This window comes from Papio anubis, chromosome 2, assembly GCF_008728515.1.
Source record: "Papio anubis isolate 15944 chromosome 2, Panubis1.0, whole genome shotgun sequence".
Classification (NCBI taxonomy): domain Eukaryota; kingdom Metazoa; phylum Chordata; class Mammalia; order Primates; family Cercopithecidae; genus Papio; species Papio anubis.
In genome coordinates, this window is record NC_044977.1 from 125,598,177 (window position 1) to 125,625,489 (window position 27,313).

Consider the following 27,313-nt stretch of genomic DNA (forward strand, 5'->3'; position numbering starts at 1 on the left):
TATATATGGAGAATTCTGTTTCTTATTCTCTCTTTTACTATCTTCTCTAGCTGCATAACTAGCACAGATTGAAGCTATAATGGATTTCGATAATAGCACTTCTTTAGAATGATATATACATCTTTAAATATTAAGACAAGCATAGGAAATATGTATATTCTAAAAAATAATTTTTTTAAAGTTTAGATAGTGTTAAAAGAAACATGCATTTTCTGTTGCATTTCAGATTATTTTAAAGAAGCTTCTATGTTTTTTTTTCTTCATTCTTAGAAGAGTATCTGCAATTGTAAAGCATGAATCCTGTAATACTACTGTAAATGAATCACTATTGCATTCATACCATTAGCCTCTGAACAGATGTCAGAAAGTAAAGACTGGCTGCCTCTAGATCAAGTTGCTGCTGCCAACTCTCGCGAGCTTTGTCAGTAACAGTTGATTGCTACATTCAGTAACACTGAATGTCAGTGCAGTCCAATTTACAGGCTGGAGCAGCAGCTGCATCCTGCATTTCTCTGAAGTATTGCATGATTTTCACTCCTTGAAAAGTTTACCACCTTTGTTGCAGAGAATCGGGTAAGTTGCTCTGAATTTACACCGTCATATAGAGATCCAAGTTACTGTAAAGCTCATTCTGTGGGATAAGAGTGATCTCTTCACGTGTTTGTTGTGTCTCTTTGGTGCTCTGTGGGGAACAGTTACTGAAGCTTGCAAATGGGACAGAGGAAGCGAGCCAGCAGGCACATGCATGAAATCTTCCTATTATTCAGGGAACGCAGACTTTGTTTATTTAACTGCTGAGAAAATAATGAATTTATTCAACTCTGTATAAAGGACCATAGCGCGTGTGGAATCACAGTGATATATATTCTAAGTGAGTTTCCTAAGAAAAAACATTCCATACTGGTTTACCCTTAAATGCATTGTTTATTGAATCTCTCTGTAAAAGTAATCTTCGACTAGTCTTACTTTGTTTGTTTGTTTTTTTTTTTTCTTTTTAAGTGGGATACAGTTAATAGTTAACTTATTTTTTGCTGAACTTTTCTCAGTCAACATTTTGTCACCTAAAACTGTAACAATAACAATTGACAAATGAAACATTGAAGTTTATTTTATGTAAAAAAAAAAAAAACCTCTTTTCTAATTTGATTTACGATGATTTTGAACATGTCCCCTTTGCCCTTTTTGTTCACTTTTTATATTGAATTGCGGCAAAATGTTTTACATTTGCTATTATTTTGCTATTATAGAAATAGTAAGCAAATATACCTTCTGCTCATCCTATAATCTTGTAAAACTATTATTTTGATAACATCAGTTCCACTTTAACAAGGGAATCAAATATTAAGGATATAAAATGTATGAATGTTTAAAAGTAAACTGAAATGTGATTTCATTGTTTATGACTTCTATTTTTATATACTTTTATGAGTATGTCTTCTATGTTTTTATGAATATATTTCATGATAATAAACTCGATTAGGAGTTCCTGTCACTAGTCTGTGTAATACCTTTCTTAATATAAACTCATAGTTACAATAAATACAATGACAGTTTACTTACATAAATAGTTACTTTGTTTAAGGATAAGTCTGAGCTTTTAAGGTGTGGCTTTAACATTTGAATAAAAATCTTCAGAATTTTCTCTGGATATGAAATAAAGTAGCCTTTTGGATGCCAAATAAAATTTCTAATTGGATTATCAAAGTTCTGTTATATTCTCCTAATTTTTTTGGTTATCATTTGTTTGAAATGTCCCACTTTTTTAATTGTAAAAATATGTTTGGGATGTACTCCATATTTCATTTTTATAAAATATAAGGTAATAGTAGCTAAAGTCACATGTTATCTATAAATTTGGTTCCTTCTTTGATTCATTTCTTGATAAGTGTAATACATATTTATATTGTATATTATCTTCATTTCGATGGTTTCTTGCCAGCATCTGTTTACTCTTACCGAAATTAGACGGTCCCAGATGTTAAGAGAATTGTAATTGGATAGCAACCTAAGAGAAGATTTAATTTTCAAAGAAGACTCAAAAAATCTCTAACAAATGTTCAAATTATTCACACGATGAAGTTTGTGAATGTTCTTCCTAACTGAGGACAGATACACATCTTAAGTTTCTTATATCTAATGTAGTGTCTTCTGTATGTATACATGCCTAAAGCATAGCTGAAGAATCCCTGAAAGACAGTGATGTAGTCTATTTATAAACAGACTTCCTTAATTCCCCGCTTCACTTAGTCTGCAACAAAACAAGCTTTTAAGTTTGATATAAGATATTGTTGTTCTAATTTCATCAAATACATTTAATAGTGCTCGTTCTAGATCATATTAATATTACCTAGATGGCTCTTTCTCTAACATTTTAAGAGGGTTTATTTCCAAGTAGAAATAAATATTTATTTAATTGTAACTTTTTAAAAGATAGGGAAATTACTGTATACACAGGGAAAATATTATGAATATTTGCTTGACCATCCTTTAAAAATTCTTGGCTGGCCCATTATTTTGAAAATCTGTTTGATAGTCAAGTATCCCAAATAAAAGTTCTTTATACAAATTATTTTATCGTACTCATATCTTATAGTATAACATTTCATATTTTTTCTTAATGTCAGCTAGGCAATTGTGATAGTACCTTCAAAATTGAACTAAAAATGCAAAAAAAAAAAAAAAGATGTCACCTTTTTATTTGAATATTTATTGTTTTAACAGTTTAGCATTTTCAAAAATTGCCAGTAAATTTTCTCAATTCCAAACTAAAACTCAGTTCCTCCAAAACTCAGTTACCTCAAAAACTCAATTCTTCAAAAACTGTGATTTTCTCAATTCCAAACAAAAACTCCTGTCTTTATTTCCAATCTTAAATACTATTTTGATAAGCAAATTGTTCTAAGTTCAGATATACAGCTGTAATTGTGAAAATGTGCCTCATTCTTTATGATAAACATATTATGTTCTCTCAGAATCATTTAATGAGACAGTATCCAATTGCACCAGAATTTATTGAAAGAAAAATAAGGTTTTATTGAATATATTAATCATTAATAAAAATTTTGAGATATAGACTCAATATTTTTGTTCTATTTTCATTTATTTCTCTTTTGATTGCTCAATTACATGATAAACATATTAAAATGTGTAAAATCTTTTAATGTCAAAACTACAGAGCAGCATGTTAGAATAGAGAATACCAGATTATAAAAAGGGCAAAGTGATGCTTATTTAAAAAATAAAGTACTGCAATTAAATATAAAAATATTAGCCTACAATACACTAACAGTAAGTATATAAACATCTGCATATTTTTACATTAAAGTACACACTAAATGTCATATAACACTCTGCAACAATACATATGAGTTGGCATTACACTGTCATTCTTGCAGTGAATATATGCTTACAAGGATTGTTTGGATTGTTACTAATTACTTTATTTGCAAGTTGATGACTCAGATATCATTACCAAAAAATTAAAGATTTTAATTCATATCATATTGTTATATAACAAGATTTACTCAGCACAAAATATAAATATAAACATACAACAAATTTTGTATTAAATCAAATTAAGTGACTTGGGAAGATATTACAACCATTTAGATGTTATAGCAACTATTTAACATAAACAATGAAACCACATTTCACAATTACACAAAACACAAATACAGTTTTGTAATAACTATAGTACTTGCTTTGCAATAAGATTATTAAACTGTTTATAGAACAAGTTTGAAAACTATCAGAGACCAAAATTTATTACAATTCGGAGTTTGCTTTCTAAAGACAAACTAATATTCAACTAAAATCAAGAAAAAAACCAGATGATTTTTGCATTAGACTTAGAAGAACATTGACTGAACTAGGCAAGAGGGAGAATGGATACAACCAGGGATGCTGCAATTAATTTATTAAATTGCAGCTTAGAACGAACAGTCCAATCAGCTTTGCACCTTATTCACTTTTTCTTCCTAGAGGATGTTTTCAAAAAAGAAAATAAAAAATCATACTAGCACTTTGTTTTTCTCCTGGTGCTCTCCTGCGTTTATTTATGAGAAAGGGATTAGGGGTTATCAGAAAGAAAAAAGAACTGAAGCAGTAGTGCCTCTAAAACTTTGATTATGTCTGAAATGTTATTAGTGTCAGGTAATAGGAATCTTTAAGTCATTGTTATATTTTATTTATTTACTATGATTTATGATACAGTCATACAATACACAATGATGTTTCAATCAATAATGGTGGTCTTATGCAATTATAATATAGTATTTTCACTGTACCTTTTCTGTGCATACATACACATACAGTTACCATTTTCTAACAATTGCCTACAATATTCAGTATAGGAACATGTTGTACAGATTTGTAGCCTAGATGCAACAGCCTATACCATATAGCCTAAAAGTGTGGTAGGCTATAGCATTTAAGTTTACATGAGTACACTTATAATATGTGCACAATGATAAAATCGCCTAACAATGCATTTCTGAGAATGTATCCCTCTCATTAAGTGGCATTTGACTGTACAACAAATTGCATTTATTATTATATAATAGTACCTAAATATCATGAATGTAGAAATGCTGTTAAAAATATATTTTAATTATGTTTTATTGATCTTAGCACACATCTAATTCTACCAAACAGAACTGAAAAAATAATAATCTTGTAGCTTGATTTTTTTAAACCTTATTATTATAGCAGTCATTTTATATGTAAATATATATGCATATACATATGGATATTGTTAGAATTAGATATAGATATAGATATAGATATATCCATTAAGTATCAAGCCCTGAACCAAATGCTCCAGACCATGAATTAATCAATTCAGATATTTATTGGGATAAAAAATACTTGTAGGTCACCAGATGTCCTATGACCATTGGTGAATTAGGCTGATTTGAAATATGATATCCTAGGTCTGGGACATAGACATTAGAATGGTTATTTATTCTCTTTGTTTTGAGAAATCTAAATTAAATAAAGAAAAAAACTAATACAAATGCTTAGTGTTTGTAGGATTCGTTCATTGGTTGTGTAGGTTGGATTGCAACTTGAGAAAAAATAAAGGGAAGACTTTGTACATTAATGGATCTTTGTTATTATTATGTGAATGAGAATCAGTATTTGCAATTGACTATTTTAGTTGGGTTTCTTTCAGTTACATAAACACTTTAGTTCTTTTATGGCCAGGCGTGGTGGCTCATCCTGTAATCCCAGCTCTTTGGGAGGCTGAGGCAGGCAGATCACTTGAGGTCAGGAGTTCGAGACCAGCCTGGCCAACATGGTGAAACCCCATCTCTACTAAAATACAAAAATTAGCTGGGAGTGGTGGCACACATCTGTAATCCCAGCTACTTGGGAGACTGAAGCAGAAGAATCGCTTGAGCCCAGGAGGTGGTGGTTGCAGTGAGCTGAGATCGTATCACTGCATTCTAGCTTGGCAACAGAGTGAGACTCCATCCCCCACCCCGCCCCCCCCCCAAAAAAAGAGGCATTAGTTCTTTTAAATGATATTTGCATTACATTTTGCTGTCCCTTTTTGTCACAGTTCCCAAATCTGATTTTTAATTTCTTTCTTATTGAAAAGAAACTCATGTCTGCATTATGAATTTCTGATAAAACGTTGATCTCCCCAATAGTCTATGTCATCCATTAAATATTGTTTAATATTTCATAAATGTCAAATACTTATGATTTTGTAGGTCACAAAGATTATTTTTGCTTCTGCCATGTGGCCCAATAGTTTCTAAGCTTCGATCCTCTAATTTCAGTCATTTTTTTCACTATAAAAATGCAAGTAATTCTGACTGTGCTAACACATTTAGTTTCACTAGTTGCATATACTTTAATCTGTTAACAAATTGCTATAACAAATCTTAATACATGTTGAGTAATACTGAGTATAAAATTCCTCTTAAGCCACAGTCTTCTCCCAGACATTACAATACTAGCCCCTGCTTCTCTCTATTGACATTATAAATGTTATAGAGAGTCCCTCATGTTTATTAAATTTTAGAGAAATTACCTGGAATATATCCTCAGCCTTCACTTTTTATTTTTCCATAGCCCTTACCAGTGGTGGCATGTTTGTTAGCTTTCACAGTTTGCAGAATAATGGTGACTACCATATATTCGTTACTTAATATTCTATGAATAATTTGTTTAAATTATCTTCAGTTTATATACTAGAGGAAGATATCGTACAGAGGAAGGTATCACTTGGCAAAAGGGACCACCGAAAAGACAAAGAAAACAGAAAAGGACAATAATGACAATCTATTGATCCTTAAAAATTCTTAACCTACTTAACAGTGCTGCCAAGAACCAGCCAGTCATGATATTTCAGAGAATATATGAACTTGTATTTTCTCCTCTTACCAAGGTAGAAATTATATCTGATGTAGGTAGACTACTGTTTACTGCTTTTTGGTGGAACTGTACATATAGTCAGAAGTAATATTAAATTTGACTAGGACAAACATTCGACTAGCTCTTCCTCACAAAGCTTTAGCAATAAATATCCCCAAAATGAATATTTTTTATTTTCCATTCCACTATTTTTTTTTCTAAATTGAAAACTAAAATATCTCTTGTTTTCATAATTTGTAGAATTACTAACTACTATATTTTAGATAATTATCATCAGTAAAGTATAATATGCTATATGCAGAAGGCTTATAAAACATTATACTTACCTCTCTTTCAGAAATCAATATGCATAGCAAAGTCACAATCATATGCATCCGATTTCTCTTTTGGTTTCTTTTGCTCTGCATGCTTATTGGAAAGTCACATACTGAAGATGACATCGTAATTGCAACAAAGAATGGAAAAGTCAGAGGGATGAACTTAACAGTTCTTGGTGGCACGGTAACAGCCTTTCTTGGAATTCCCTATGCACAGCCACCTCTTGGTAGACTTCGATTCAAAAAGCCACAGTCTCTGACCAAGTGGTCTGATATTTGGAATGCCACAAAATATGCAAATTCTTGCTATCAGAACATAGATCAAAGTTTTCCAGGCTTCCATGGATCAGAGATGTGGAACCCAAATACTGACCTCAGTGAAGACTGTTTATATCTAAATGTATGGATTCCGGCACCTAAACCAAAAAATGCTACTGTAATGATATGGATTTATGGTGGTGGTTTTCAGAGTGGAACATCATCTTTACATGTTTATGATGGCAAGTTTCTGGCTCGAGTTGAAAGAGTTATTGTAGTGTCAATGAACTATAGGGTGGGTGCCCTTGGATTCTTAGCTTTGCCAGGAAATCCTGAGGCTCCAGGGAACATGGGTTTATTTGATCAACAGTTGGCTCTTCAGTGGGTTCAAAAAAATATAGCAGCCTTTGGTGGAAATCCTAAAAGTGTAACTCTCTTTGGAGAAAGTGCAGGAGCAGCTTCAGTTGGCCTGCATTTGCTTTCTCCTGGAAGCCATTCATTGTTCACCAGAGCCATTCTACAAAGTGGATCCTCTAATGCTCCTTGGGCAGTAACATCTCTTTATGAAGCTAGGAACAGAACATTGACCTTGGCTAAATTGACTGGTTGCTCTAGAGATAATGAGACTGAAATAGTCAAGTGCCTTAGAAATAAAGATCCCCACGAAATTCTTCTGAATGAAGCATTTGTTGTCCCCTATGGGACTCTCTTGTCAGTAAACTTCGGTCCAACCATGGATGGTGATTTTCTCACTGACATGCCAGACATATTACTTGAACTTGGACAATTTAAAAAAACCCAGATCTTGGTGGGTGTTAATAAAGATGAAGGGACAGCTTTTTTAGTCTATGGTGCTCCTGGCTTCAGCAAAGATAACGATAGTATCATAACTAGAAACGAATTTCAGGAAGGTTTAAAAATATTTTTTCCAGGCGTGAGTGAGTTTGGAAGGGAATCCATCCTTTTTCATTACACAGACTGGGTAGATGATCAGAGACCTGAAAACTACCGTGAGGCGTTGGATGATGTTGTTGGGGATTATAATATCATATGCCCTGCCTTGGAGTTCACCAAGAAGTTCTCAGAATGGGGAAATAATGCCTTTTTCTACTATTTTGAACACCGATCCTCCAAACTTCCGTGGCCAGAATGGATGGGAGTGATGCATGGCTATGAAATTGAATTTGTCTTTGGTTTACCTCTGGAAAGAAGAGTTAATTACACAAAAGCTGAGGAAATTTTGAGTAAATCCATAGTGAAACGGTGGGCAAATTTTGCAAAATATGGGTAAGTGCTGATTTTTGTCATTGTTCTCTGACTTGGTTTGATCTGTTTTGCTTAGTTTTGCTTGGTCTCTGGGGAAAGCTTTATTATAAAGACACAGAAATGTTTTAATTATTTATTCTATTTGTACCAAAGCTGGTTTTATTTTTTCTTATGAAGTGCATTTCAACTCCCTGTGTCAGAGTGTTTAAAAGAAATCATCATCATAGAAATATTATTTAAAAAATCTTCCGATTTTATCTCCAGAATATTTCAAAGCATTTCAACAATGTTAGCCAAAGTTTGTATAGAAAAAGATGCTTAGTTGGAGAACTAAAATTAATGTGAGAATACTTTTTATTATTATTATTATTATTATTATACTTTAAGTTCTAGGGTACATGTGCATAACGTGCAGGTTTGTTACATATGTATACTTGTGCCATGTTGCTGTGCTGCACCCATCAACTCGTCAGCACCCAACTACTCGTCATTTACATCAGGTATAACTCCCAATGCAATCCCACCCCCCTCCCCCCTCCCCATGATAGGCCCCAGTGTGTGATGTTCCCCTTCCCGAGTCCAAGTGATCTCATTGTTCAGTTCCCACCTATGAGTGAGAACATGTGGTGTTTGGTTTTCTGTTCTTGTGATAGTTTGCTAAGAATGATGGTTTCCAGCTGCATCCATGTCCCTACAAAGGACACAAACTCATCCTTTTTTATGGCTGCATAGTATTCCATGGTGTATATGTGCCACATTTTCTTAATCCAGTCTGTCACTGATGGACATTTGGGTTGATTCCAAGTCTTTGCTATTGTGAATAGTGCCGCAATAAACATACGTGTGCATGTGTCTTTATAGCAGCATGATTTATAATCCTTTGGGTATATACCCAGTAATGGGATGGCTGGGTCATATGGTACATCTAGTTCTAGATCCTTGAGGAATCGCCATACTGTTTTCCATAATGGTTGAACTAGTTTACAATCCCACCAACAGTGTAAAAGTGTTCCTATTTCTCCACATCCTCTCCAGCACCTGTTGTTTCCTGACTTTTTAATGATCACCATTCTAACTGGTGTGAGATGGTATCTCATTGTGGTTTTGATTTGCATTTCTCTGATGGCCAGTGATGATGAGCATTTTTTCATGTGTCTGTGGGCTGTATGAATGTCTTCTTTTGAGAAGTGTCTGTTCATATCCTTTGCCCACTTTTTGATGGGGCTGTTTGTTTTTTTCTTGTAAATTTGTTTGAGTTCTTTGTAGGTTCTGGATATTAGCCCTTTGTCAGATGAGTAGATTGCAAAAATTTTCTCCCATTCTGTAGGTTGCCTGTTCACTCTGATGGTAGTTTCTTTTGCTGTGCAGAAGCTCTTTAGTTTAATGAGATCCCATTTGTCAATTTTGGCTTTTGCTGCCGTTGCTTTTGGTGTTTTAGACATGAAGTCTTTGCCCATGCCTATGTCCTGAATGGTATTTTACAAAGTTCACAGATTGAGGTCAGAGTAGGACTATTTCTTTCCAAGTTCTTCAGCTTGGTCCCATGATACCTGATACATGAAGTAATACATCTCTGCTTAGGAAATTGAAGGAACATGGTGGTGATGCAATTGGCCCTCAGATTACCCAAAATACACAACATTTGCCATTGTGTTATTTGGTTTGTATTTTTTTCCTAATAGACCTGTTCAGATTTGAGGCAGCCTGCGTTTCACTGGGGCCATGAGACCTGTTCTCCACCTGAGCAGTCTTATGGCTAATATTAGATAATCAGAGACATTACAAATAACATATTTCCCCCACATATTATAAATACTGTGATATTATGTCCTCAAGAGTCAGAAGAAAATAACCATTTAGAATATATTTTTTAAATGCATGCATGTATCTATAGAAAATATTTTTTTTTCCTTCCACTACATTTGTAAACCAAAACCACATTTTATACATGGGAGTAAATTGTACCAATGTGAATAATTTTTAAAAAATAGAAATTTAGAAATTTATTTATACAAGAAGTGTTTACATAAATCATAAATTGATTGATGCAGTAATTCAGTCTTTCACACTATCTTTTATAACTAAACAAAACGCTGATAGTTACATTACTGCTCTCTGGTGTTCTTTTCCACCCTCCATTTGAAATTCTTTGTACTTCATGTCACTGTATGTATATTTCTACAATATCAATTGTACAATTCTTTTCAAATTGTTTAATACTTATTCACTGTGGAAAAAGTTATAATTCTTCCACCCAGCATTGAAAGGCCTCTATAATCTTGCTGCAACTCACATTACTCAGTAACACCAGGTTCTGGGTGAGCCAGTTATCTCACTAATACCAAAGATTCTCAGCTTAACTGCACCTTAGAACTTTCTTCTAGCAATATGCCCTGTTTTAAACACCTCTTTCCTCTTTAATGACAAAGTGCTACATTTTTGAAGTCTTAATCTACTACATATCTCATGCAGCATTTCTTTAATTACTAGAGGTGCAGTTGCTTCAGACCTATTGTTCACTCTCACAGAAGTTGACTGTAACTGGTCTATTTCCTCTTTCATTGTAAGCTGTTCCTCCTCAACTATACTAAACTACCCTCTTGAAACAGAATCTGTGGTTTTGATTTGATATTCATTGAATTACTATGATGGGTATCTATCATACTTAACAAATATTTGGCTAATGATTGAATGAGAGCTGGTAAAAGGTAGTATGAGTAAAAAATATTATATTGCCTTTTCAAGATACGTGGGTTATTATATTACCTGTGGCTGTAAAATATTTTATTCTTTGTCAACATCAGCATAAATTTCTGCTCAAGGAATGAAGCATCAGCTTATTTTTAGAGCTATATTAGAATTACTTATATCTCATTCTGCTCTCTCCCTCGAGGCTTTATCCATATTACATCATTTATATATGTTTTTATTTCTTTCTTTAAATTCTAGGGACTGTAAATAATTTAAGGATTTAAGGATAATTTTTTAAATTATTGAAACCTAAATTTTTCAAAAGACTTCATTTCTTTTGCATGTTGCAATAATTAAAGAATTTACATTTTCTTGTTTCACAATGGAGAACACAAAGAATCAGATGTGTTAAATGCCTTGTTTTTGGCACCCATATAACAGACCAAAAAAGAAAATCTTTGACAATAGGATTGATTATTTAATAATTATTTATTTAATTATTTATTAATTATTTAATAAGGTTATTTAATATTAGCCTTATAATGGGAAATAAATAAAAATTAACATTTTAATAATAATAAATATATGTAATGGAGCTCATAAGCTATAAAAAGTTAAACTGTAAAGTTGTGTAGCAATAACAAGATGTTATTTTAGTAATTTTATTCACAGACAATATTTGCACAGTTGAACGGAGATAATAACACTATATATTCGTGTTAAGGGTTAATTTGATGTCAAGCATAATGTTAATATCCTGATGTTCATTATCTATTTTCAAAGTATACATGTGAATTAATATAGAAGCTTTGAATAATTAAGTGAACTGCAGTGAAAACAAAGTTGACAACTGTTAAGTCTGGAAATCTATCCACATCTTTCTGACTACAGACTTGATGTCCCAAATCTGTAATTTCCAAAGTCAAAGACTTTCCTCCTAGGACCCTTTCTTTCTACCCCCCAGGAACATTTAACAATGTCTGGAGCCCTTTTTGAGTGTCACTATTGGGGGAACAGATGAAGGCCCAGCATGCTGCTAAACACCCTGTAATGCACAGGGCAGCACTCCACAGTGATATAATTATTCTTTCCAAAATGTAAATAATGCCAAGATTGAGAAACTCTGCTAGTCTCTACTTCCTCAGAACTTCAAAATGTCTTATTAAGAAAGTAAAAGTAGAATTGGAGCTATGATTATCATTTAGGAAAATGAGTTTTCAAGTTCATGATTCATGAAATGTTTTGATAAATTCTTCTTAATTAGTAAATCTATGTGTATTATTTATAATCTTCATTGAAATATAATGTACATACTATAAAAAATATACATAACAAACATACAGATCAGTAAGTTTTGCCAATATGTACTACTCCATAAAGATAAAGCATAATTCCATTGCCTCAGAATAAAGTCCCCCCACCTCTTTGCAAACAGTCCTCTTACTCCCCATGTCCAGTCAATCACTGATTCTATTTTTATTATAGATTAGTTTTACCTTTTCTGGAATTTTATATTCATGATATCATAGCTTATATAATCTTGTGTCTGGCTTCTTTTGCTCAGCATAACAGAGCCGCAATTCATCTGTGTTGTATGCGTAAGGAGTTTATTTGTTATTCACTGCTAAGTACTATTTCCTGTCGATGATTGTACAACTGCTTGTTTATCCATTCACCCATGCGTTGTTTCTTTTTGGGTGTATTATGACTAGCGTTCTATGAATATTTTTCTGGAAGACTTTTGTCTTGTACAAAATCTGTAGAAGATTTTTTTTTCTCTTATTTTGAGTAAAAGTGAGAGGAATTGCAGGAACATATATAAGCACATGCTTGTTTTTTTAAAGAAATTGTTCAACCATTTTCCTTAGTTGAGAACTTTATACTCCCAAAAGCAATGACGTACCAGAGCCCCACTTGTTTCACATCTTCAGCATCACTCGCAACTAATCAATCTTCAATTTTAGCTGTTCTTCTGGCTTTATAATGACATCTCTTTGTGCTTTTACTTTGTTTCTCTCTGATGGATATAGATGTGGAACATCTTTTCTTATGCTAACTGGTCACTGGTATTTTTTCTATTTTGAAATGTTTAAATCTTTTGCAATTTTTTACTGGGTTTATCTCTCATTGACTTGTAAGAATTCTTATATATTTAAGATACATATCCTATGTACTTTTAGTATTTTTCCCCAATTTTTATCTTACTTTGATTTTTGACGTTGAATTTCAGTGAATCTCAGCTTATTAATTTATTTCCATCTTATCAAATAAGTATTTCCCTACACCAACATTTGTAAAGACTGTTTTTTTTCTGTTTTTTTTTTTTTTTTTTTTTTGCTTTATGGTTTTAGGTTTTTACTTTTGATTCATAATATATTTAAATTCATACCTGTGAACTTTTAATGTAGGGGTTGAGGTTCATTATTTCCCATATAAATATTCAGATATTACATCACTATTCATTAGAAAAGACACTTCTTTACTTACTAAATTACCTAGGCTACTTTCTTGAAAATCAACTGACCATATATGTGTGGATATGAATGAGTACATTTTATTCTGTCACACTAAATGGTCTAATGTCTATTTTTATGCCAGTACTGGGTGTCTTATATAGTATGTCTACACAGTATTTTTTTAATTGGAGAGTTTAAAGGAGTACATTTTGTTTTCACAAACAAAACTTTTGATTTGAAAAAAAAAAAAAAAACACTTATGTCTATTTTAGTTTTGCATTTCCAAATAAAGACTAGAATCAGTTTCTTAGTTTTCACAAAAGCTGATGAGGTGTTGAAATTATTGATTAATATAAAGAGAATGTTTATATTAACATTACTGCTTTTTAAATCCATGAATATGGTTTACCTTTCCTTTTATTTTGTTATGTTTTTAGTTTCTATAAATATGTAAAAGTTTTATATGTACAGTCCTTGAATATATTTAACTAAATTTATCCCTAAGAGTTTTATGTATTCTAAAATTTAGATTCTGCTAGTATCTCACTATACACTTGATTTTCTATGTCATGCTACCTTGCTAATTTCATGTATAAAGTTTGGTAGATTTATTAATATTTTTAATTTGGGGGTTAAATAAGCTATTTTCTGTGAATGGTTGTGGACAGTCGGCTTCTTCCTTTTCAATATTTATATCTGTTGTTTTCTTGTTGATGATTTTGTCATTGCATTCTCTAGGATTGTTAGCACAATATTAAATAATGGATGTGAAAGCATATAGTTTCAAATCTTAGAGGGAATGAGTTCATCTTTTTAGTATTGTCTGTATTAACTATAGTTTTGCCCTATATTAAATTTAGGAAATTCTCCTCTGTTCCTATTTCTTGAGAGTCCTTATTATAAATAGATATTAAATTGTGACAAATGCTCTTTCTGCTTCTATCGAAAGGACCATCGTGTTTTTGTTGCTTTGTTTTCTCATTAATTTTGTTAGTGTGGTGAATTATATTAAAACAATCTTGAATTCCTGGAATAAAAACAACTTTGTCATAATACAGTGTCATTTTTATATTGCTTTCTCATAATAATACAATTTATTGATGTTTTCCTCTTATTCATGAGGAATATCAGTATATAATTTTATTTATTTTAATTTATTTGTAAAGCTTTCATGTAAGAATAATCTTAGGCTGAACATGGTGACTCATGCCTATAATCCTGCCACTTTGGGAAGCCAAGGCAGGAGGATTGCTTGAAGTCTGAAGCTTGAGACTAGCCTGAGCAACAAAGTGAGAGAGTTCATCTCTACATTACAAAAAAAAAAAAAATGTTGGGAGGCTGAGGCAAGAGGATCACTTGGGCCCAGGAATTCATGGCTGTAGTGGGCTATGATCATGGCACTGCATTGAAGCCTGGATGACAGAACAGATCTCATCTCTGAGAGAAAAAAAAAATGTAGTAATCTTCCTTCTGCCTCAAGATTTTTTAGTTTGCATACCATTGGGATTATTTAAGTCTTTAAATATTTAACATATTTCATCAATGAAACCACTTAGATCTGGAGTTTTCCTGATGGGAAAATATCTTATTATAAATATACTACTTCATAGGATATAGAGCTATCTAGACATCTATTCCTTCTTGATTCAGTACTGATAGTTTATAGTTTTCAAGGATTATTTTTCCAGTTATTCCATTATCAATTGGCATTCCCCTTCTCTTAACTGTCATAGGTTTGCATTGCCCATTATCCAGTTTCTGAAATTCATTGCCTTGTTTGTTTTGTCCAGTATTATAATTGTTTATGATGAGAAGGCTAATCTCACCTTATCATGGATGAAGGTGAAAGTCCAACACTTTCCTCTCCATTGGTATTTTAAGGGCATCTTAACCTTTATAGATCGCATTCAATTATATAAAACTCATTTTTCAGTTACTTTATAAATTACGAAAGAGATGGAAGGTTTTCAAATTCGATTTCTTAATAAAATTAAAGGTTATTTTGAGCTAACACTAACGGATATTCAGATTTGGTGTCTTCGGTTTCGGTGTTTTAAGATTTCTTACAAAATAGAAGTCACAATATAATTTAGGCCTTTGCTAACTGGAATTGCTACCTATATATATTTTATTTGCTTTTGTTCTTCCTCTAATGCTATCTGTAGAAATGAACTCAAAATTTTACCTAAATAGCACACAGGTCTATATGTGCATTATGTCTATTACATTATAATATATACAAAAATATCAGTACAACATAATACGTCTACCAATCACCCATCCAAGAAATAACTTGATAGTGAAAAAAATTAAGTTACCAGAACTTAATGAAATATTGTCAATACTATCCCAATGGTACAGAAAATTGGTGAAATTAAACTTGGGTTATGAGAAAGACTAGAGCACTAAAGAAGGAAAATATGCCAAATGTAATTACTAAGATAGTATAAAATGGAGGTTATCATTATTTCAAAACCCCTCCAGCTTCTTTCTACTCCTGCAGATAATCTTTTCTTTACAATATCCTCCCTTGGTACTATCTTCATTCAGAGCTTCTTCAGTGTAAAATCTCAGAGACAACCATTCACAGTGCAGTTACACAGCCTTCCAGATCATGCGTGATAGCCAATGTAATGTGCCCAGTGTCAATCTTTCTACAGATCCTTTGTATATGTAAACGTAGGCAAACTACTTAAAATTCCGTGGTATTTTTTCTAATCTGTAAAATGGGAATATAAATATAACTATCTCATTGCCATTAAAACTTGTCGTTGACAGAAAATTGTATTCCTCTTGTCTATTTAAAAAAATCAGTTATTTATTTCTCATGCTCTAATCTCATCTAAGATTAAACTTAGATTCTGTGCCAAAAAAAGTACAATTGTTTAATTTCCTGACTCAAAACTACTTAATTAATCAATTAAGCTTTCAAACAAATACAGGTAAACTTCAATATTGAGGCAATTTACTTGCTTCTATACTTATTCATTCATTAATTCATTCATTCAGAGCCTCTTATTTATTTATCATGTATTTATTCAGAACCTCTCTGAAATGATTAATATTTTCTAATGCTTTTTGCCAGGAATAAATGTTCTGACATGTCACTTTTATTTTGTCCTGTTTTGATATCATAAAATCACAAGCTACTTAACAAAGTAATTTGAAAGTAACATCATAGGACACCAGCTGCTATTCTCACATCAAAATATTTTATTTATTATTTATTCCCTTACACTTTAAGGAAATTTATCACAGAATGAGCAATTTATTAAACTAGAACAAAAATGTATTAATAAATTTTTCACTACTGAAGTTAACTGATCTGGAAAAAAGTAAATGAGAACAGTTCTTGATGTTTGTAATGGGGAGTGGGTAAGACTAAATTACATGCTAAGCCAAATGTTGTTAATACACAAGATATTTTAAAATGATCGGGACAGTTTGAAAATAGATATTCACCTTTTTACTAAATTTTAATTGTAATAATCAGAAATTGCAGATTTGACAGATTCCTAAAGGAATCAATTTTGTTTCTGATTTGAGATACACACACCCACACTGAAGGAAGGGTGGCCATATAGATGTCCATAATGTCATTAAAATACCTGAAATACACTCAATAATTTATTCTCTAAAGCTTTTAATGTAGTTTTAATTTAATAATATTTAACATTTAATTTGTATATTTTTATATGACACAATAAAAAATGGATTGAAATAATAGTATTTTAACATCACTTATTTCCCAAATGAGTATCTTTTCTTGATGCGCTCTCTCTCTCTTTTTTTTTTTTTTTATTGGAACCATTCCATGTTTTTAAAGGACAACAGAAAAACAGGGTAAATGTCAAAGAAATTATGGGTGGAGAAATCATGCTACTTCATTCTACATGTCTGCATAGGAATTTAGCATATATTTATACTTATTATATAGTATTTGTGCAAATCCCTTCACCAAGAAATTAACTTGCAAAGTATAATTGAATTTACATTTTGTTATATTTTTCAAATAATAAATATTATAGAACTTCACCACAATACAATTCTTAGAAGTGTCTTCAATATATCAAAATAATATCTGTTAAAGATATTCTTTTTTTTTTTTTTGAGATGGAGTCTCGCTCTGTCGCCCAGGCTGGAGTGCAGTGGCCAGATCTCAGCTCACTGCAAGCTCCGCCTCCCGGGTTCACGACATTCTCCTGCCTCAGCCTCCCAAGTAGCTGGGACTACAGGCGCCCGCCACCTCGCCCGGCTAGTTTTTTGTACTTTTTAGTAGAGACGGGGTTTCACCGTATTAACCAGGATGGTCTCGATCTCCTGACCTCGTGATCCGCCCGTCTCGGCCTCCCAAAGTGCTGGGATTACAGGCTTGAGCCACCGCGCCCGGCCTAAAGATATTCTTAACATGAACAGTGTACTATCACAACAATAAGGTGTGAGGTATGTGCATTCTATTATTAGAATTTAAAAATGCTGAAATGGTGAGACTATCTAACATTTTTTAAGTGAGAAAAGTGTGTTCCACAGAAGAAAAGTGAATTGCAACTAATAGGTGACAGAACAAAGATTAACTGTGACTCAAGGCTATTAACTTTCATTTCCTTGTATTATACATTCGCCAGGCTGCCTTCACCATGAATTCTTTAAAGCAGTCATTAAGTATGCTTACAAAATGCATTTGGTTGCAAACTTGTAATTTTAAATGTTAGTGTGCTTATACCTGCTTGGTTAATGTTATAGAGGTAAGGGCAGAGAACAGACTAAAATTAGACATCATGAGACTTAGAGGCAAGTTTAAGTTTGTGAGACTGTCATCTGGCCATCTAGTCCAATTATTATCAGACTTATAATTAGATTTTCTGACAGATAATAGTTCATGTGGTTTCCAGAGTGAAGAAAAAAATTTTTACCCTCTGATTGTATAATTATTTGTGGTATATTATCATAATTAACCCAATGGAACATTTTCATGACTTTAAAAAAGAATCAGCGCTTAATACCCTTGAATTTATTTTATTGCTATCATAATAGCATCAATGTTCTATCACTTTAAATCCTTTTTTTTTCTCCTTAGAAATTAATTTAGGAGTTACTCAGAAATGAATAAGGCAAAAATGCCAACTGCAGTATTCCTGTAACTTACCTTATTTTTACAGATAGAGTATTAATGTAGGTTAAAAAAAACGATACCCATTAGTGTCATGTATTTGAAAAGAAAGAATTGTGTTATGAGACAATTTAAACTGTACATAAGACCACTTTCAGAACCATTTCAGAGTGCAGCAATATTTTACAATGAATGACAGTGGAATGAGATAGAGAAATCAGATGTCCCCCAAAGGGGCAAATCTATAAAGAGAGCTATAAAGCTGAGATATGTTTGATCAAATATTTCAGAATACTCTCTCACAGTGCAGCACAAAAAAAAACCCTAAAGCACTCTTAGTATAAAATGGCTCATTAAAACATGGAAAATCTCATTTATAGGATCGATTTACTTGGAAATAATCTGATTTGTTTTCTGTGTTTCCGCACATGATTTTTAGTTGGAAAAAGTATAACATTCAGTCCACTTGTACATATTAAGTTCAGTCTGATATGAATAAATCATTTTTTTAGAAATCAAAGTAATAATTTCAGGAATGTACACATTGATATAATGCTTCAAAAGACCTGTCAGAAATAATAGCTTAAATATTACAAAGTAACAAAACATAGTAAATAAAATGTGAATTTAAATATTTTTCTGTATGGAGTTTTCTGTTCCACAATCAGATATGACTCAGGCTAATGATTCTCTGTTTATTGAATTTAGCAAAAACATAAGGACAGAAACACACCTAAAATATTTTTAAAACTACAAATACAGAAGACAAGGTTAACAGCATAAAAGAAAATGATGATAGCAGCAAAACAGATAGAGCCTAAAAATAAATAAGTGTGTTCATTAAAAACTATTTTTTGTGGTTGAAACTCTTCTTATTGTATGAACACTATAAAAAGTAGAGTGACTTGTAAATGCATTTATGAAGGAATGTACTTCCTAGAAAATAATTGGAATGATATTTTTTTAAACATTTTTAAGACATGTAATACTCTTTATTTTAATTACTTTTAATTCTAAAAATGTTGAAATAGTCCCAGTTAGAAGTTAAAAACCTAGGCCAGGCGTGGTGGCTCATGCCTGTAATTCCAGCACTTTGGGAAGCCGAAACGGGAGGATCATCCGAGGTCAGGAGTTCGAGATCCACCTGGCTAATATGATGAAACCCCATCTCTACTAAAAACACAAAAATTAGCTGGGCGTGGTGGTGCATGCCTGTAATCCCAGCAACTCGGGAAGCTAAGGCAGGAGAATCGCTTGAACCCAGGAGGCCAAGGTTGCAGTGAGCCAAGATTGTGCCACTGCACTCCAGCCTGGGCAACAAGAGCAAAACTCCATCTCAAAAAAGGAAAAAAAAAAAAGTTAAAAACCTAAACACACACTACTTAAGTATTTTTTTAAATTATTATTATTATTTCACCTCCAAAGAAAAGGCCTTGACTTTTAACTGAATTTCCAACATAACATGATGCATCAAAAGTGCATGGCATTAGAGGAAAATAGCTTGATTTTGAAGCCATGTTTGCCACGTAGTTGCCAAGTTAATTGTTCCCTCTATGTCTCTGTTTCTCTAATAAAACTTACCTCACATGGTTATTGTGAAAACTTGCCCAGTGAGTAATGCGTGTATATGTATTTTATTGTAGATGCAAATAGATCTGGGTATACCTATGGATAAGTCTGTAAGCAACAACTAGATTGGTAATAGGATGGTATTGTTGCTGTCTTCACTAATGTCCCTTCCTCTGCTTCATGATTTTCTTCGTTTTGATAGTTTCCACTTACTAAATGTTTCATTAAGATCCAAGCAAGGTTCTAAATATTCCAGATAGACTTTGCATGTATTCTTTACAACCACTCTTTGTAAAATGCATCAATATCCCTATTTTACAAATAAAGCAACTGATGATTGGAAAGTTTAGGTCACACAACTAACATTTGCTTTTAATTTTTTAATTTTTCATTTTTGTGGGTTAATTTTTCCAGCTGCATGTCTTGATTTTAAAAAGTTATTTTAAATTATAGTACCTAAAATAATACTTTAGTAGTCCTAAAATCAGAAAAAACAGTAGTTAAACATAAGAAGAATATATTGTTGGCAGAAATATGTCTCATCCTACTTATGAAGTTACCATTCTCAGTGTAGTAGGTAAATTTTATCCAAAAAGACATTGTATAATTTCTAATTTCAAAATCTATTTTTTTTATAGTTTATATTATATGCATTGTTTCATATTTCATAATTATGTATTTATTTAAAATGTGAAAAATACATTTGATCATAACAATATTTCTGTAGCTGTAATTATAAACTGGTATAAAATTTAATAAAACAAGATGCTTCTGATTCTTCAGCATTCCTTCAGATAGGCATTTTTGAATGAAAGTCATGAGATTGTTTCCAAGGTGCAGTGCTTTTAAAATCTCACGTTATTAAATAATACTTTTCAGTATAAAATAATTATGGTCAGATTGATGAGTTTTAAGAAATTATACCTGCTGCAATTTTCTTTCTCTGTCTATAACACTCAAGATCAGAGTGCTAAAAAGCAGAACCCCACCACCTTTATTTTCTATATGTTAATATTTTTTAGTATTCTTTTATCTTACCATAATAGGTACTATTAACTTGATGAGATGATCCACACACTTATTGTACATGAAATATTAATATTAACCAATCCACAGATCTCTGTTATTTAAAAACAAGTGAATTTTTACCTTATAAAAATTAAATTGAACAGTTTTTGGCATATCAACATCTAGGAATTGATATCAAAATAATATTTGTTTTATGACAAGTCAAAATATTAATTGGAAAAATATTTTAATATATCATAAAAAAGAAACATCATAACCCAATGATGTAATGAGTGTTAAATTTTAGGTTATGCTTAGGAGCCATAATACTAGTCTTGCTTTGGGTGATTCGATAAGGTTTCTGGAAGCCTTATAATTATACCTTCTCTGGATGTGTGGTGGATCACATCTATAATCCCAGCACTTTGGGAAGCCATGGTGGGTGGATCACCTGAATTCAGGAGTTGGAGACTAACTTGGCCAACATGGTGAAACACCATCTCTACTAAAATTACAAAAAATTAGCCGTGTGTGGTGGCATTCGCTTGTAATCCCAGCTACTTGGGATGCTGAAGCAGGAGAATCGCTTGAACTCAGGAGGCGGAGTTTGCAGTGAGCCAAAATCATGCCTCTGTACTCCAGCCTGGTGACAGAGCAAAACTACGCCGCAAAAAAAAAAAAAAAAAAAAAAATATATATATATATATACACACACACACACACACACGTGCGCACACACACACACAAACACACACATACACGCACACATATATACATACATATATGCTTTCTCAAGCTGATTGAAATAAAAGTCTACAATTTTGATGGAAGACTTTGTAATTGTATGTTAAAATTTTTTGTATGATTAGGTCATATATTATGGAGACTTGTTTATTCATTCTTTCATTTATTTAGTCAACAAATATATTTGAAAGCCCACATGCATCAAGCATTATTGAGGTAATAGGGATGCAGCGGTAAACACAACATAAATAGGCAAAGATGACAAAGCAAATAAAAAACAGTGAGGCATGGAGAACAGAGAGAAAATTTTTACCCTCAAGGGCCTTACAATCTAAAGAAGGGAAAAGACAAGAAACAAATACATACTGTGTCTTATCATGGTGAGAGTTCTGAAAAAAAATGTAAAACATAGAAGCATAGAACAAGATGCAGATAGAATGTGTTATCATTTGTAAGGAGGTCATGAAAAGCTTCTGACAAAGTTGTACTAAAATAGAGGGACAGAGTAAATCATGTGAGTATCTGGGGAAAAATTTTCCCAGAAGAGAGAACAACCTCTAAGACTCCTCTAAGACTAAAGTATTTGGGATGTTGCAGGAAAAGCAAGAAAGATAGTGCGGCTGGAGTAGGTATGTGAAGGGGAAGTGATAAGAGGTAAAGTCAGAGAAGTACAAAGAGCCAAGATATATGATTTTAAGCTTAGATGAGTTTCTGAAATCTTTCCTGAGTGAGACATTTAGTTATGAAATATTCAGGAATTCAAGTAGTATATTTTGGCTCAAACATTATAAAGAAATCTCTGACTGGTAGGTACACAAGAATGAAGTGTACAGAAGAACTAGGAAGTTATTACAGCAATCCAATTAAAAAATGATATACCTTAAATTGGGTAAAAGTGGGAAAGAATGATCAGAATCAGGTTATACGTTGATGGAAGGTCTGACAATATTTGCTGAGATATTGGATGTGGAATATAAGAGAATAAATTGAGACAAGGATACTATACTGCAAAATTTTTGACTTAAGCCACCAGAAGAGTAGAGGTACCATTTCCTGATCTATTGACAACTATTGGAGGATGTGGTTGGGACAGTGAAATCAAAAGTGCTATTTCAGACGTTTCAAGTTTAAGGGACCTGTTTTTCCAGAAATATTTAAATTAAATTCTTTAATTTAGATTTAAATTTTTATTGTGCCAAGACATCCGAAATTCAAGGGAGAAAAGGAGGCTAAAGTTATAAATTTGGTATCTAAAAGTATGAAGATTGTATTTAAAGCCATGAGACAGGTTTATTTCACTTACAGAAGTTTTAGATAAAACACATGTCTAAGTACCCCAAGGTTAGAGGGTGGGAGGAGGAAGAGGAAACTGTAGAGAGAGAATGGAGTAGCCAAATGAGTTGGAGGGCAACTAGGAGAACATGGTATCCACTCAAGACTAAGTAAAGAAACTATTCAGCCAAGGAATATCCGTATAAAATATAGAATTAATGCAAAGAAAATTATGTGAAATCGTGTATGATTGTGGGTTTGGAAATGTGGACATATTGGTAGCAAAGATATGGTTTTTTGATGGGATGGTGGGAACTAAAACCTTAATAGAGATGCAAATGAGAATGAGAGGAGAGGAATCAGTAATTGCAATTTGAGGCAACTCTTTCAAAGAGCATCACTCAAAAGTGGATCAGGAAGTCAACTCAGGGGATGTCTGGACAAGAGAAGGTAGAGGTGTTTTTGATTGACTTTGCGTTTTCATGGGGAATATTGCAACATGATTGTGAACTGATGGGAATGGTATAGTGATTATAGTGATTAACCTGGTTTTGTGTAAGCGTCGTGTCTGTCTACTTAATTTTATTTGCTTTATTTATAGAAAACTATCCTCATTAATATAATGCAAGCCACATGGTTAGAACTTAGGTCATCAGTAATTAAGACTATGTGGAGCTCAAATAAAAGGAATCAAGAGACAGGTAGCAAAGAGAAAAATAGGCAACATCCTAGATATTCTGAACATCAAAAAAAGTATGACAAATATTTATTTGATATGTATTCCATAGAAAAGGTCATATTGAAACCTATTAACTTGTAGTGTGCCCTAAATTTTAAGAGAATTACTCATTGATTTTTTTTTTTTTTTTTTTTTTTGATGAAAGACAAATCAGAAACAAAAAATTTCTAAGAAGGCATAGGCAGAAGGCAAGTAACCTTACAACAGAACTGAGAGGTCACAGTCTAATTGCATGACAAGAAACAGGGGGAAAATAACTTCTCATAAGAAAGCTGGTATAAGTAGTGACAAAATATTGACCCTGAGACCACAAAACATGTACGTGCTGCTCTCTGTGTGTCCTTGAACATTCATAGAAGTATTATGTAATGTCTAATAGAAAATTAATCTGTTAAAATATAATGAATGTTATGATAAAAATAATTGAGTCCTTAAAGAATATACTTCTCATGTAATATGTAAAGAATAATAATAATTCAGCCTATTGTGTAGGTAGGATAGTCTTAAGAAAGTACCAACCAGTTAGCCTTTGGAGTCATAATTTTAAATCTATAATATTAACAATTACATCAATTAAATTTATTAGTTGCTAACATTTGCTCAGGACTTCACTTTCATGATTATAGCAATTCTCTAAAGAAGTATCATCATCCTCAACAGGTGTTAATAAGGATATTGAGGCTTACAGAGCTGAAGCTGCTCAAAATTCCACAGCTATTAGTGAAAAACAGAACTCCACATTGAACTTTGTGGTGTGATGGATGAACCCAGATCCATCTTCCCTAAACTTTGCTCCCTCTTTATTAGAATTTTTGTATACCACTAGGAAAGGAAAAGAGTAAAAATTCCATCTCCTTTGACCTTAGTTGTTTTTTTTTTAATTTCTAAAATCAAAGTGTTAATACCTATCTCCTTGGCTGTTACGGAAATTTGAGAAACTATATGTAATATGCCTGACATTATTCCAGATACATACTCTAAGTAATATTGCCAGATAAAATACAGAACATTCAGTTAAATATGAAAATAAGCTAAACCAGGAATACATATGTAATATATATTATTTTAAATATGTAAGTATGATACCAATACTAGCATATATTGATATGAATATAATACTAATACTAATATGTATTATAAATATACTTATATATATTATAAATATAATATTTATAATTAAACATTAGTATAAATTAAAAATTAGTATAACTATAATACTAATTATAATATATATTAGTATAAATATGCCCCGTAAATCTGATGGGGCATAATGACACTAAACATTATTTGTATTTTGGTTGGAATTCACATTGAACTGGGTGTTTTGCTTTGTTTTCACTAAATGAGGTAAACCTAACTGCAAGCTTATGGACTACAGAGAACAGGAAGTAGCCCGAAGGAAAAAACTTTTGACAAAAGCTGAAAAATATGTCAGAGAGAAGTTTAGAGAAGTTCAGCAAAGGGCCCAGGGATTGGTAGGCAGAACAGAAATCAGGCCAGCAAGAACTGGAGAATGGGGACTCAAGGGACAAGCTGCATTTCTAAGATTTAGCTGAATTCCTGAAGATAGGCTCTTGGCTAGGCAGGGCTCAGCATGCATGTTTCAGGTTTCCAGTAAGGATTAGTGAGCTGAAGAAAGTAAGGATTAACATCATAAAAAAGAGCAAAAACTAAACTATTGACATTATAACTAAACTAAGCTTGCCTTCTCCTTTAACCTGAATCTCTAAAGTTATAACTATGTATTTGCATTTATTTTATTGTTTCTGGATTTTTCTTTCATTTTATCTTCTTAAAAAAATGGTAACATCTAGGGAATAAATATTTCAAAGAAGACAGTCATAAAAATTTTGAATCATGTTAATGAACCCTGAAATAGAGAATGAGAGGAGAATAAAATAAACCAGAAAACGTTATTTGTAAAACCTTAAACTAATTCTATTTACAGCACTACACTGCAATCTCAGATTTCATGTGCAAATTATTTATTACTAAATTTACTACTTACAATAATCTTATATACTTAGTGTACGATTAACTCAGATATCATAATATGAGGGATACTACTTGTATTTATTAAAATGAAATCATTGTGGAAGTCAAAGAAAACTAACACTTATGAAAAATTACTAAATTTCTAGTACATACAAATCCTAATCTTGTTTTCTCCATCAAATTTGGGGTCAGATATTCTGTTAGTTACTCATACTTACAGTAGAGTATGTGTAAAGTAAGGCAGTTTTTTTTTTTCTTTTTTTTAAATTTCTACCTTAAATTATAGGTGATAGCTGAACTGGTTGTTTTTTAATCTTTCTTAATTTAATTACATTATTTATCTTCCTTTAGTACAATGCAGACCATTTATATATAAAGAAAAAATAATATTAGAGTCAGATAATTATCTACTAAATATAAAATTAAACCTTATCTTTAAAATTGTCCTTTGTTATTCTTGAAATTTCTACAGAAAATACGCTTTTAATCATACATTTATTTTTATTGTGTTTCAATATTTTTTCCTTCTTTTTTGGACTAGAAAATATTTTGAAGTAAAGGAATCTAAATCATAAGTTCAATCACAGTTGTAACACAATCTGCTTGTAATCAATATTTCAATGAGATTTCAATAGTATTGACTTTACAAAATTGATAAACCAGAAGTGTGAACCTACTTCAGGTATAAACACATAATCAAATATCTACAAATGGAAAAGAATAAGATGATGAACATGCAATCTTTAGTAATTTTAGAACTAGAAACTATTCATGTAACAAAGAAGAAAAATATAAAAGAGAACAAAATAGATGATTATTGTAAAACATTAAACATAATGACTTGATTATTTAACACCTATACATAATATAAAAATTAGTTCAGCAATAGAAAGATTTCAACTACATATTAAATTATCTTGTAAATTTTATTAGTAAGTAGTCTTGTTTAACAGTATGATGCAGAGAACTGTTTATTATAATTTTGCAACTTCTGCTGCTAAATCCACAGTAGTCTCTCGTTTTATGATATATTTTTCTGGTAAAAAAAGTTTTAAACAATTATCCTGACAGAAAAAAAAAAGGACCCTCATGGAATGCTTCAGACCAAAAGTAATGATGATAGAGTAATTAGAAAAATGTAAAAAGTCCTATTACATTATGAAGGATATTGAACATTTCTAGTGGCTTTCAATGAGGACACAGAGAAAGAGGTATAGAAAAAAATTCTGGAAGAACTAATGCTGGTGTAAAGTGCTATGGACCACAGTCCTTTAATGACTAGACTATACTTTCATTTCTGAGGGGGCATTTAGGAAGCACCTCTCCAATACTCAGACATGATTAGAGTATATGCATATTCTCTGTATTATGCTTCCTTTGAGAGAATATTGATTAAACCTTTTTCATTATGAGAAACTACCACATTAAAATACAGCCCAAATAAATAACAATTATGCCACTGGCAACTGAAAACAAAATGGACATTTTTATGTAAAATATTTAA

General features: G+C 32.0%; 1 protein-coding gene across 2 annotated transcripts in view; it reads left to right on the top strand.

The window, feature by feature from the left end:
- Window positions 1-271: 271 nt before the first annotated feature.
- The window catches only part of BCHE (butyrylcholinesterase), a 69,387-nt gene continuing 42,345 nt past the window's right edge, over window positions 272-27,313 (top strand). The window contains exons 1-2 of one of the 2 annotated variants that reach the window (XM_009201417.3): window positions 272-573; window positions 6,722-8,246. In XM_009201417.3, coding sequence (XP_009199681.2) covers window positions 6,730-8,246 — 1,517 coding nt within the window. In that variant the 5' untranslated portion in view covers window positions 272-573; window positions 6,722-6,729. The remainder of the gene's footprint in view (window positions 574-6,721; window positions 8,247-27,313) is intronic. The other variant, XM_003894872.4, reaches the window with a different exon arrangement.